The sequence below is a fragment of the Rhopalosiphum padi genome, chromosome 4 (genome assembly GCF_020882245.1).
Source record: "Rhopalosiphum padi isolate XX-2018 chromosome 4, ASM2088224v1, whole genome shotgun sequence".
Lineage (NCBI taxonomy): Eukaryota > Metazoa > Arthropoda > Insecta > Hemiptera > Aphididae > Rhopalosiphum > Rhopalosiphum padi.
Window position 1 is genome coordinate 8,678,650 of NC_083600.1, and position 13,113 is coordinate 8,691,762.

Genomic DNA, 13,113 nt, shown 5'->3' on the forward strand with positions numbered 1-13,113 from the left:
TAATTTCGTGTTTTAAACGGGACCAAGAGAGCTACGGATAATTGAATTATTAAATGAAAAAAAATCATTTTTAAATTTATAATTACTATATCTTTATTAATTTTAATATTATACATTTGTACGTATTAATATAAATGATGATATAATAAAATAATTTCAAGAAAATAATTATTTTAATCTGGTTATATGAAACCCGATAGTTTTCCATAAATAAGTTTTTATTTCAATTTGCAGTGGTAGTGACCACTATATCAAATATTCAAATAAATTGTACTATAATCCAAGGGCGTCATTTCGGGTGTGCGAAGTATCAAGCAGGCCATTTTAAAATTTCACCAGGCCATATAAAAATAAGATGTGCTACGTACATGTACATTATTTCCATACACCATGGACCGAATCAATGCATTAACATAACTATTAAAAATCAATTTAAAAACTAAAGTACAAAAAAAATGTATAGCACAATATTTGTGTCTAACAAATGTAATTTAAAGTTGTAATCATGATTGACAGTATACCAATATTGATAAATGTCAATATAAAAATATTTAAAATACAATTTAATTTAAATCATATTAATAATCGTGCATTATTTCATCAAGGTGCAGGCCAATTGGAACTATTTTAAAAGTAAGGGGTGCAACCGCACGCTTTGATCCTCCCCAAATGACGCCCCTTCTTTAATCTATAACTGATATTGTGGCCAGTGAAACATTCCTAGTAGTCTAGCTAGTTTTCAAATTTCAGGTAACACCCTTTGAATCGTCTAAGACCATAGTCATGGTGATGAATCATCACTGATGATCGTTATAGCAGATGATGAATTGCGATATTACGAGAAGTATACCGTAATATCGTAAAATACAACTTCCAAATCACGACAGTCGGAGATACATTAACATTAACTATTTACCTGTAGGCTGCACCTGAACGATTCTTATTTAAATTTAATCATTATTAAAATATATCACATAGTGCTTTTAGTAACTTCTATTTTCAAATTTTTAACTATAATAATATAATACTGATTCCAAATAGCAATCACTGTTAAAAGACTTACATGTTAACAAAATTGATTAAAATTAAATTAGATTAGCGCACATACCTATAGGCTATAATAGAGTATAGGTAATCTTAAATATAATATAAAAATATAACAATCAATCGTGAAAAAATGTATTATATTAGTACACACAGGACCGGATTGCATCTATAGAGTTTGGGAAAATAACTAAACCAATTATGGTAGAATTGTTTGGCATTTTTATTTAATAAAACAGGGATGTTTAATGTAAACTATTTTTTTAAAGAATAAAATATTATCACTTATCTGGCTGAATTAAAAATAATTAATTGACTACGTTACCTATTTGTATGAAACTATTATCAACGCAAATATTCAGTTAACATTATATTATATGAACGTGTTATAAGTATATTTATTGATTTATAATACTTACAAGTTACATTGAATTCCTACGCATAATCTTCAAAAAATGGATATGAACCATAATTTTGTAAAGAAAGTTAGGTTTTTTTGTTTAAGAAAATGCATGTATTGCAAAAAAAACGAAAATATTTAAAAAAATTTATAGATGCACAGATTGCCAAAAGATATGTCACCGCGAGTGTTTAAAGAACTTTGAACAAACGTCAGAACAAAAGAAGAAATCAGAATTATTAGAGGTAATGGAGACAACTAGGGTATGAAAAAATTAAATTTTTCTATTTAGCGCACCTCATCTTTATTCTTTATAGTCTTATACTTTGTGACTTTCAATAAAAATTCTTCGACATTTCGTAAAAGTATGGACTCGATCTCTCAGTACGTCACTCATTGTGCGACACTACAGTTTATGTATTTTATAAGTGTGGAAGTTGTATGAATTTGTGCGTCAAAGGAGAAGGGTAAAGAAAGGAGAGTTTTGCGTATGAATTTTGTCTTTTGAAAAATAAGGCGGAAGTTCTTATGGATTAAAGTATACTTTGAGCGATAGCTACATAAATCAACAAAAAATAATGCATTATTCCACGTTCTTAACAACAATTTAGATACAATTACTAAACATTATCTATAGACCATAAGTACTATATTTTAGAGTTTTTGACTTCAGCCTCTCTTTGAGTAAGATAAAAAACGAGGTGCCAGAACCCCCTTTTTATCCTACTTCTTTTAAAAGGAAATTTAATCTAGATAGTACGTTGGAGGGTCAAAATATTCAGTAATGACTAATGTCCAAAAGCGTCAGGAAAACCTAAAAAAGCAACAAAAAAACGGGAAGTTTTATGCATAATCAGTTTTTGACAAAATCGATTTTTTATTTTGCTGTAACTCAAAAACGAATCATTGTAAATACATACTTTAATTTTTCCCCAAATATTTATATTGGCGTTATCTATTAACGATTAAATTTTCAAAATATTTTGATTTTTTTTAAAGCTATTTATAAACAAATTAAATTTTTCATTTTTCTGCCGATAAAATAAATTTGGCATTCCAAAAAATCTTTAAAATTTAAAAGAAGGTTTTATATAAAATAAACTTATCGTAATATCGTAGTAAAAAAAAAAAAAAAATCAAAAATCGTTAGTCACGTTTTTTGTTTATAAGCATTTAAAGTTCAAATGTTTATGAAATATGTCAAAATCGCGAAAATTTGCAACTAATTTTGAAGTTGAAAATTCATAAAATTTTTGTGATTTATACCTAATAGGTTAAAAAACCCAATACAAGGTTATCTATAAGTTTTCCTTCAAGTAACTGTAACAATTATGTAAAAATAATATAATAAATATTTGTGGTAACGCCCTACGTAACAGAAATAAGATAAAGCAATAGAGAGGATCCCTACTAAAAAAAAAAGATTAATTCTTAAGATCGCGCTTCTAGTAAATATTATACACAGTGGCGTGGCGAGGTAAAATTTATATGTGGGCGAAGTACACTTAAAGAGGACCTTTTTAAATTTTTTTAGTAAACATTTTTTTAAGTAACAACAGTTGTTTAATAAATATTAAGATTTAGAATTTTTTAAAACAATACACTTTTGTACAGACACTTCTCCCATATTTCTCTATGGTTAATTATAAAGCCCTTTAGAACGCGAGGCCCTTTGAGGTGCGAGGCCGTGGGCAATGGCCCACACCGCCCACGCCTAGCGCCGCCACTGATTATACAATACCTGAAAATAATTCAATCATAATATTGTTTAAAGGATATAAACGGTGTGGAACAGGATGATGTACAAGTTACAGACAATAACAGCATTGTCACTCTGGGAGAAAATAAAAATATAACGTTACCAGTAAGCGCAGATCTGTATTATGAGCCGGAAATTGAAAACATTAAACGAAGTTTAGAATGCAATGAAGAAGTTTTTAATCTAGAAAATGTCGCATTCGAAGATGATATAAATATATCGTTATCAGGCGCAGATGGTATGTATTACGAGCCGGAAATTGATTTAAACACAATAGAAATTGAGAACATTAAACGAAGTTTAGAATGCAATGGAGAAGTTTTAAGTCCAGAATATGTCGCTTCCGAAGATAATACAAATATATTGTTACCAAACGCAGATATGTATGATGAGTCGGAGCTGCTATTAAACACAGCAGAGATTGAAAACGTTCAACGAAGTTTAGAACGCAATGTTTTAAGCCCAGAAATGTTCACTCTGGAGGAGAATACAAATAATATATCGTTACCAATAACCGTAGATGTTCATTATTTATCGGAAATTGAATTAAACACAATAGGAATGGAAAACGTTAAACAAAGTTTAGAATGCAATGGAGAAGTTTTAAGTCCAGAATATGTCGCTTCCGAAGATAATACAAATATATTGTTACCAAACGCAGATATGTATGATGAGTCGGAGCTGCTATTAAACGCAGCAGAAATTGAAAACGTTCAACGAAGTTTAGAACGCAATGTTTTAAGCCCAGAAATGTTCACTCTGGAGGAAAACACAAATATTTCGTTACAAAGCGGAGATTTTCAATATATACCGGAATTCGTTCTAAAAAAAAATAATCTGGAAAAAGTCATGGACGAAAAAGAATTAGATGAAACGGTTCTGGAGACAGATAACTCCACGCCGGAACCAAATCTAGGCTAATCTAATTACCTACATTTGTTAATGATTCTATATCAAATGGCGATAGGATTTGTGGAACACAAAACCTTGGCACTAGCTGTTCTATACGAATAATAATGGACGATACAATAGCAATTAACCGTTCACATAATTAAAACATTCTCACCATCACAGCAACCTATAATTTGTCAAACATTTATAGGTAGCAGTAATGGTGAATATGTTTTGAAAATGTGGATAGATAATCGCGATTGTATCGCCCACAGGGTGAATCCCTTGTCTTCAATAACCCCTATCATTTTAACTTGATATAGAATGTTTATTGGAATTTGTAATGTAAATACATTTTGCTATAATACAAATTATCGTTCAATAAAAATAATTTACATAAAAATAAAAAGGTACTGTTTTAATATTTTTAGTCTTGGTAACTCTATTGTTTTTTAAATTAAGTAAATTGATCAATTATTGACATACAATTAGTGTACAATTTAAAGTTGTTAGATTATTATCTAGGGCATTTCGGAATGTTTTATTGATATTTTAAACATGAAGCAAGTTTGAAGTTATGTTAATTTGAAAATTTACAAAATGATTATTGTGCGAGAGGCAGCACAAGAAGCCGGCGGACGAGTGTACGTGTGTATGTGTGTGTGCGCGCAACGACGACGGCCCACACGCAACCCGTCGTACGTGAATACTTACATCGATTGTCGATAACCCTGTAGGATGGGAAGAGTGGACTGTATAATAGGTTGATTCAAATAAAAGTATTTAACTACAAGATAGATGTTGAGTGCGAGACCACTAAATCATAATATGTCATATGCTCGGAACGACGATCAGCTGGCAGGGATTGAAAAAAATTTAATTTTCTGATTGGAAAACACTCAAATTACAGCTAGCGCCGATGGGAAACGTATCTTATTATAAAAGAATAAAATTTTTTATTATTATTATTCTGCTCGTCACCGTTGTGGTACGGCATATAAATTATATTTTTAGTTTTATTTAAAGCCGATCGGGTTGTGATTGTGCTATTGCCTATTACTAACACTATAGTTATAATATATTATTTTATTAATTGTGGAACGTCAATAAATTTATTCTAATATTTTTCTATACCACTAAAATATTGTTATTGACATATTATGATTTAGTGGTCTCGCACTCAACATCTATCTTGTAGTTAAATACTTTTATTTGAATCAACCTATTATACAGTCCACTCTTCCCATCCTACAGGGTTATCGACAATCGATGTAAGTATTCACGTACGACGGGTTGCGTGTGGGCCGTCGTCGTTGCGCGCACACACACATACACACGTACACTCGTCCGCCGGCTTCTTGTGCTGCCTCTCGCACAATAATCATTTTGTAAATTTTCAAATTAACATAACTTCAAACTTGCTTCATGTTTAAAATATCAATAAAACATTCCGAAATGCCCTAGATAATAATCTAACAACTTTAAATTGTACACTAATTGTATGTCAATAATTGATCAATTTACTTAATTTAAAAAACAATAGAGTTACCAAGACTAAAAATATTAAAACAGTACCTTTTTATTTTTATGTAAATTATTTTTATTGAACGATAATTTGTATTATAGCAAAATGTATTTACATTACAAATTCCAATAAACATTCTATATCAAGTTAAAATGATAGGGGTTATTGAAGACAAGGGATTCACCCTGTGGGCGATACAATCGCGATTATCTATCCACATTTTCAAAACATATTCACCATTACTGCTACCTATAAATGTTTGACAAATTATAGGTTGCTGTGATGGTGAGAATGTTTTAATTATGTGAACGGTTAATTGCTATTGTATCGTCCATTATTATTCGTATAGAACAGCTAGTGCCAAGGTTTTGTGTTCCACAAATCCTATCGCCATTTGATATAGAATCATTAACAAATGTAGGTAATTAGATTAGCCTAGATTTGGTTCCGGCGTGGAGTTATCTGTCTCCAGAACCGTTTCATCTAATTCTTTTTCGTCCATGACTTTTTCCAGATTATTTTTTTTTAGAACGAATTCCGGTATATATTGAAAATCTCCGCTTTGTAACGAAATATTTGTGTTTTCCTCCAGAGTGAACATTTCTGGGCTTAAAACATTGCGTTCTAAACTTCGTTGAACGTTTTCAATTTCTGCTGCGTTTAATAGCAGCTCCGACTCATCATACATATCTGCGTTTGGTAACAATATATTTGTATTATCTTCGGAAGCGACATATTCTGGACTTAAAACTTCTCCATTGCATTCTAAACTTTGTTTAACGTTTTCCATTCCTATTGTGTTTAATTCAATTTCCGATAAATAATGAACATCTACGGTTATTGGTAACGATATATTATTTGTATTCTCCTCCAGAGTGAACATTTCTGGGCTTAAAACATTGCGTTCTAAACTTCGTTGAACGTTTTCAATCTCTGCTGTGTTTAATAGCAGCTCCGACTCATCATACATATCTGCGTTTGGTAACAATATATTTGTATTATCTTCGGAAGCGACATATTCTGGACTTAAAACTTCTCCATTGCATTCTAAACTTTGTTTAACGTTTTCCATTCCTATTGTGTTTAATTCAATTTCCGATAAATAATGAACATCTACGGTTATTGGTAACGATATATTATTTGTATTCTCCTCCAGAGTGAACATTTCTGGGCTTAAAACATTGCGTTCTAAACTTCGTTGAACGTTTTCAATCTCTGCTGTGTTTAATAGCAGCTCCGACTCATCATACATATCTGCGTTTGGTAACAATATATTTGTATTATCTTCGGAAGCGACATATTCTGGACTTAAAACTTCTCCATTGCATTCTAAACTTCGTTTAATGTTCTCAATTTCTATTGTGTTTAAATCAATTTCCGGCTCGTAATACATACCATCTGCGCCTGATAACGATATATTTATATCATCTTCGAATGCGACATTTTCTAGATTAAAAACTTCTTCATTGCATTCTAAACTTCGTTTAATGTTTTCAATTTCCGGCTCATAATACAGATCTGCGCTTACTGGTAACGTTATATTTTTATTTTCTCCCAGAGTGACAATGCTGTTATTGTCTGTAACTTGTACATCATCCTGTTCCACACCGTTTATATCCTTTAAACAATATTATGATTGAATTATTTTCAGGTATTGTATAATCAGTGGCGGCGCTAGGCGTGGGCGGTGTGGGCCATTGCCCACGGCCTCGCACCTCAAAGGGCCTCGCGTTCTAAAGGGCTTTATAATTAACCATAGAGAAATATGGGAGAAGTGTCTGTACAAAAGTGTATTGTTTTAAAAAATTCTAAATCTTAATATTTATTAAACAACTGTTGTTACTTAAAAAAATGTTTACTAAAAAAATTTAAAAAGGTCCTCTTTAAGTGTACTTCGCCCACATATAAATTTTACCTCGCCACGCCACTGTGTATAATATTTACTAGAAGCGCGATCTTAAGAATTAATCTTTTTTTTTTAGTAGGGATCCTCTCTATTGCTTTATCTTATTTCTGTTACGTAGGGCGTTACCACAAATATTTATTATATTATTTTTACATAATTGTTACAGTTACTTGAAGGAAAACTTATAGATAACCTTGTATTGGGTTTTTTAACCTATTAGGTATAAATCACAAAAATTTTATGAATTTTCAACTTCAAAATTAGTTGCAAATTTTCGCGATTTTGACATATTTCATAAACATTTGAACTTTAAATGCTTATAAACAAAAAACGTGACTAACGATTTTTGATTTTTTTTTTTTTTTTTACTACGATATTACGATAAGTTTATTTTATATAAAACCTTCTTTTAAATTTTAAAGATTTTTTGGAATGCCAAATTTATTTTATCGGCAGAAAAATGAAAAATTTAATTTGTTTATAAATAGCTTTAAAAAAAATCAAAATATTTTGAAAATTTAATCGTTAATAGATAACGCCAATATAAATATTTGGGGAAAAATTAAAGTATGTATTTACAATGATTCGTTTTTGAGTTACAGCAAAATAAAAAATCGATTTTGTCAAAAACTGATTATGCATAAAACTTCCCGTTTTTTTGTTGCTTTTTTAGGTTTTCCTGACGCTTTTGGACATTAGTCATTACTGAATATTTTGACCCTCCAACGTACTATCTAGATTAAATTTCCTTTTAAAAGAAGTAGGATAAAAAGGGGGTTCTGGCACCTCGTTTTTTATCTTACTCAAAGAGAGGCTGAAGTCAAAAACTCTAAAATATAGTACTTATGGTCTATAGATAATGTTTAGTAATTGTATCTAAATTGTTGTTAAGAACGTGGAATAATGCATTATTTTTTGTTGATTTATGTAGCTATCGCTCAAAGTATACTTTAATCCATAAGAACTTCCGCCTTATTTTTCAAAAGACAAAAATTCATACGCAAAACTCTCCTTTCTTTACCCTTCTCCTTTGACGCACAAATTCATACAACTTCCACACTTATAAAATACATAAACTGTAGTGTCGCACAATGAGTGACGTACTGAGAGATCGAGTCCATACTTTTACGAAATGTCGAAGAATTTTTATTGAAAGTCACAAAGTATAAGACTATAAAGAATAAAGATGAGGTGCGCTAAATAGAAAAATTTAATTTTTTCATACCCTAGTTGTCTCCATTACCTCTAATAATTCTGATTTCTTCTTTTGTTCTGACGTTTGTTCAAAGTTCTTTAAACACTCGCGGTGACATATCTTTTGGCAATCTGTGCATCTATAAATTTTTTTAAATATTTTCGTTTTTTTTGCAATACATGCATTTTCTTAAACAAAAAAACCTAACTTTCTTTACAAAATTATGGTTCATATCCATTTTTTGAAGATTATGCGTAGGAATTCAATGTAACTTGTAAGTATTATAAATCAATAAATATACTTATAACACGTTCATATAATATAATGTTAACTGAATATTTGCGTTGATAATAGTTTCATACAAATAGGTAACGTAGTCAATTAATTATTTTTAATTCAGCCAGATAAGTGATAATATTTTATTCTTTAAAAAAATAGTTTACATTAAACATCCCTGTTTTATTAAATAAAAATGCCAAACAATTCTACCATAATTGGTTTAGTTATTTTCCCAAACTCTATAGATGCAATCCGGTCCTGTGTGTACTAATATAATACATTTTTTCACGATTGATTGTTATATTTTTATATTATATTTAAGATTACCTATACTCTATTATAGCCTATAGGTATGTGCGCTAATCTAATTTAATTTTAATCAATTTTGTTAACATGTAAGTCTTTTAACAGTGATTGCTATTTGGAATCAGTATTATATTATTATAGTTAAAAATTTGAAAATAGAAGTTACTAAAAGCACTATGTGATATATTTTAATAATGATTAAATTTAAATAAGAATCGTTCAGGTGCAGCCTACAGGTAAATAGTTAATGTTAATGTATCTCCGACTGTCGTGATTTGGAAGTTGTATTTTACGATATTACGGTATACTTCTCGTAATATCGCAATTCATCATCTGCTATAACGATCATCAGTGATGATTCATCACCATGACTATGGTCTTAGACGATTCAAAGGGTGTTACCTGAAATTTGAAAACTAGCTAGACTACTAGGAATGTTTCACTGGCCACAATATCAGTTATAGATTAAAGCAGGGGCGTCATTTGGGGAGGATCAAAGCGTGCGGTTGCACCCCTTACTTTTAAAATAGTTCCAATTGGCCTGCACCTTGATGAAATAATGCACGATTATTAATATGATTTAAATTAAATTGTATTTTAAATATTTTTATATTGACATTTATCAATATTGGTATACTGTCAATCATGATTACAACTTTAAATTACATTTGTTAGACACAAATATTGTGCTATACATTTTTTTTGTACTTTAGTTTTTAAATTGATTTTTAATAGTTATGTTAATGCATTGATTCGGTCCATGGTGTATGGAAATAATGTACATGTACGTAGCACATCTTATTTTTATATGGCCTGGTGAAATTTTAAAATGGCCTGCTTGATACTTCGCACACCCGAAATGACGCCCTTGGATTATAGTACAATTTATTTGAATATTTGATATAGTGGTCACTACCACTGCAAATTGAAATAAAAACTTATTTATGGAAAACTATCGGGTTTCATATAACCAGATTAAAATAATTATTTTCTTGAAATTATTTTATTATATCATCATTTATATTAATACGTACAAATGTATAATATTAAAATTAATAAAGATTTAGAGTTTAGAGTTTAAAAATTTGTCCTTTGTAGTTTGTTCTACAGTGGTGCATAATTTTTTTTTATCCATAACCTGCAATCAATGTTTTTACTAGACATTTTAAAAGACAACTTTTTCACCTAGTCTACAGCAGATCGGCCACATTCTGTGGCATCTCGAGCACGTGAGTGTTGTAAAATGATTCAATATCCTTCATAGCTCGTTTGTGGTCTTCAATTATAAAATTAATGACGACTCCTTTATGACCAAAACGGCCCAAACGTCCAATCCTGTGAATATAGTTTTCGCGATTGGATGGCAAATCATAGTTGATAACTAGAGATACTTGTTGTACATCAATGCTTCGAGCCAACAAACCAGTGGTGATAAGAAGACGACTAGAGCCAGAACGGAATTGACGCATACTTAAATCACGTCGACGTTGGTCCATTTCTCCATGCATAGCTGATACAGTAAATGTTTTTAAACGCATATTTTCAGTCAACCACTCTACCTTACGACGTGTGTTACAGAAGATCACAGCTTGGGTGATACTAAGAGTGTCGAACAAAGCACAAAAAGTGTCAAACTTCCATTCTTCTTTGGTAACATTGATGTAAAACTGTTTAGAATCTAAATAAATAATAAGAAATAAATTAAGAAAATAGATTTAGAAAACTAAGGGCGACTATTAGGGCTCGAATTTTATTGCATTTGCAGATTTTTAGGGTTGTTGGCACTTGGCATGGGCGGATAGGCCTCCTTCGTATTACGGCAATGGGGCCCTTATTAGACTTTTTTTTCATGTGGAGGCCCCTTTTTAAAATTTCCCGGTAGGCCAAAAATGGCCTATCCGCCCATGGTTGTTGGATTTATTTCTAAGTAAGCTTGAAATTAGTTTCATAACACCACCAAAAAAAAAATATTAAAAATGAATAGTACATATTTAATTGAATTGTGTTTTTCAAATCCTTGTTGACATAGGTAAAATTTCTCATTTCTATTAATATAAGATATTTAGTACAAGTTATAAAATATTAGTATTTATAGAAATTGTAAGTAGAAAAATAAGTAAGTACATATTTGTACTAGCGCATAAGTGTATGTATATTTAATACTTTTTAAGTGCATTAAGTTCTGAGCACTAGTACCTAATTATATAATATACATACCTTCCAATGTCAGTTTCTGAACAAAAATGTATACTGGATTACACATGAAGTGAGTGCTTATATCCAGAACATCCAGGGGCATTGTAGCAAATAACATAATGACCTGAATATCTCCTTCGAGGAACTTGAACACCTCTTTAATTTGATCTTTGAAACCTTGAGAAAACATTTCATCAGCTTCATCCAATACAAATATCTTGATAAATTGAGTTCGTAGTGATTTTCTAGCAATCATGTCATAAACACGGCCAAGAGTTCCAACTACTACATGGGGTCCAGTATCCAGCTTACGCATGTCATCACGAACGTTTGTACCGCCAATGCAAGCATGACAATCTGCTTTCATAAAGTGACCCAAAGCAATAACCACCTAAAAACAATATTATATTATCATAAATAGTTCAAAATTAAGTCCTACGAAGAATCTTACTTGTTGAATCTGTTGAGCCAATTCACGTGTTGGTGCCAAAATGAGTGCCTGGCACTCATTCAATCTTGTATCAATTTGTTGGAGAATAGAAATTGAAAAAGTAGCGGTTTTGCCAGTACCGGATTGGGCCTGAATAATGACATTATGTCCATTGATGCATGGCAAAATAGCACGTTGTTGGATAGCTGATGATGGCTTTTCAAAACCATATGCATAGATACCACGCAACAATTCCTTTTTTAAATTCATCTCATCGAAGTTGTCCACCACTTCTTTCCTGACAGATTTATTAATTTCACCGGCATCTATGTATATATTGGATGGTCCTGGGTAGACATTGGTGTCACTTCCATTTCTCGTCTCATTAGTGTCAAGATTTGACTCCATGATTTAAAAAAAAAAACTTAAAACTTAAAATAATATATTATTTTAAGATTTTAAAATTATAGTTATGTACGTTTTAAATTATTTGCTAGTATTACAGCAAATAAAAGATGGTAATTCTATGACATATAAGCACGACGTTGTCTGTCAATACGGCCGCTGGTAATCCAAGTGACCAAGTCAATTCAGAAATTCAGTATATTATGCGAAAAGCAACGCCCTTCACCCATTCATTCGTATGCGCATTTAATATTTATCATAACTATTTACGGCGTTAACGTTTATGAAAATAGCTCTAATAATTGTTTGTTTGATTCTGATAAAATGCATGACAAAGTATTTTGTCACGATAAAATGTATATAATGTTAATCAATAATCAGCAAACCATATTTAAATTATTATATCTGTAAATAATTTAAAATTGCTATTAATTATTTGTTTGTTTTAAATTGACTTTTAATTGTATTAACACTATTAAAGTACCTATTAACTTTTTGTTAATAGTTTTCGGTATAGAAGTTAAATTAAATCATTAAGTTTTATAATAGATGTTTTCTTCCAATCAAGAACTAGTTTATGATATTTAAAGGCAATCGAGTAATATGCTCTTCAGTCTTTATTATTATAATAAGCTACGGTCTGAAACGTACCATACCTGCGTGGTGGAATATACAATTAAAAACACAACGATGTTTAATTGTAAGTAATTCATGATTGGATGATTGAATAATACTTTATTAGATCATAGTTCACAAATTTAATACCTAATAAATTCA

At 30.6% G+C, this 13,113-nt stretch overlaps 1 protein-coding gene across 1 annotated transcript; it reads right to left on the bottom strand.

Annotated features, from left to right (window-relative positions):
- Positions 1–10,024: 10,024 nt before the first annotated feature.
- Positions 10,025–12,494, bottom strand: LOC132929733 (eukaryotic initiation factor 4A-like). The gene is made up of 3 exons (XM_060995281.1): positions 11,953–12,494; positions 11,523–11,892; positions 10,025–10,983 (listed from the first exon to the last, which is right to left on the bottom strand). Exons 1-3 carry the CDS (start codon positions 12,337–12,339, stop codon positions 10,496–10,498), a joined length of 1,245 nt encoding a protein of 414 aa, XP_060851264.1. The 5' UTR covers positions 12,340–12,494; the 3' UTR covers positions 10,025–10,495.
- Between the last annotated feature and the right edge of the window lie 619 nt (positions 12,495–13,113).

Coding starts and splice junctions, on each gene's coding strand:
- LOC132929733 (XM_060995281.1), bottom strand. CDS start 12,339: ATGGAGTCAAATCTTGACACTAATGAGACGAGAAATGGAAGTGACACC. Junction 11,893..11,952: donor TGGCTCAACAGATTCAACAA/GTAAGATTCTTC, acceptor TATTGTTTTTAG/GTGGTTATTGCTTTGGGTCA. Junction 10,984..11,522: donor TCAGAAACTGACATTGGAAG/GTATGTATATTA, acceptor TTATTTATTTAG/ATTCTAAACAGTTTTACATC.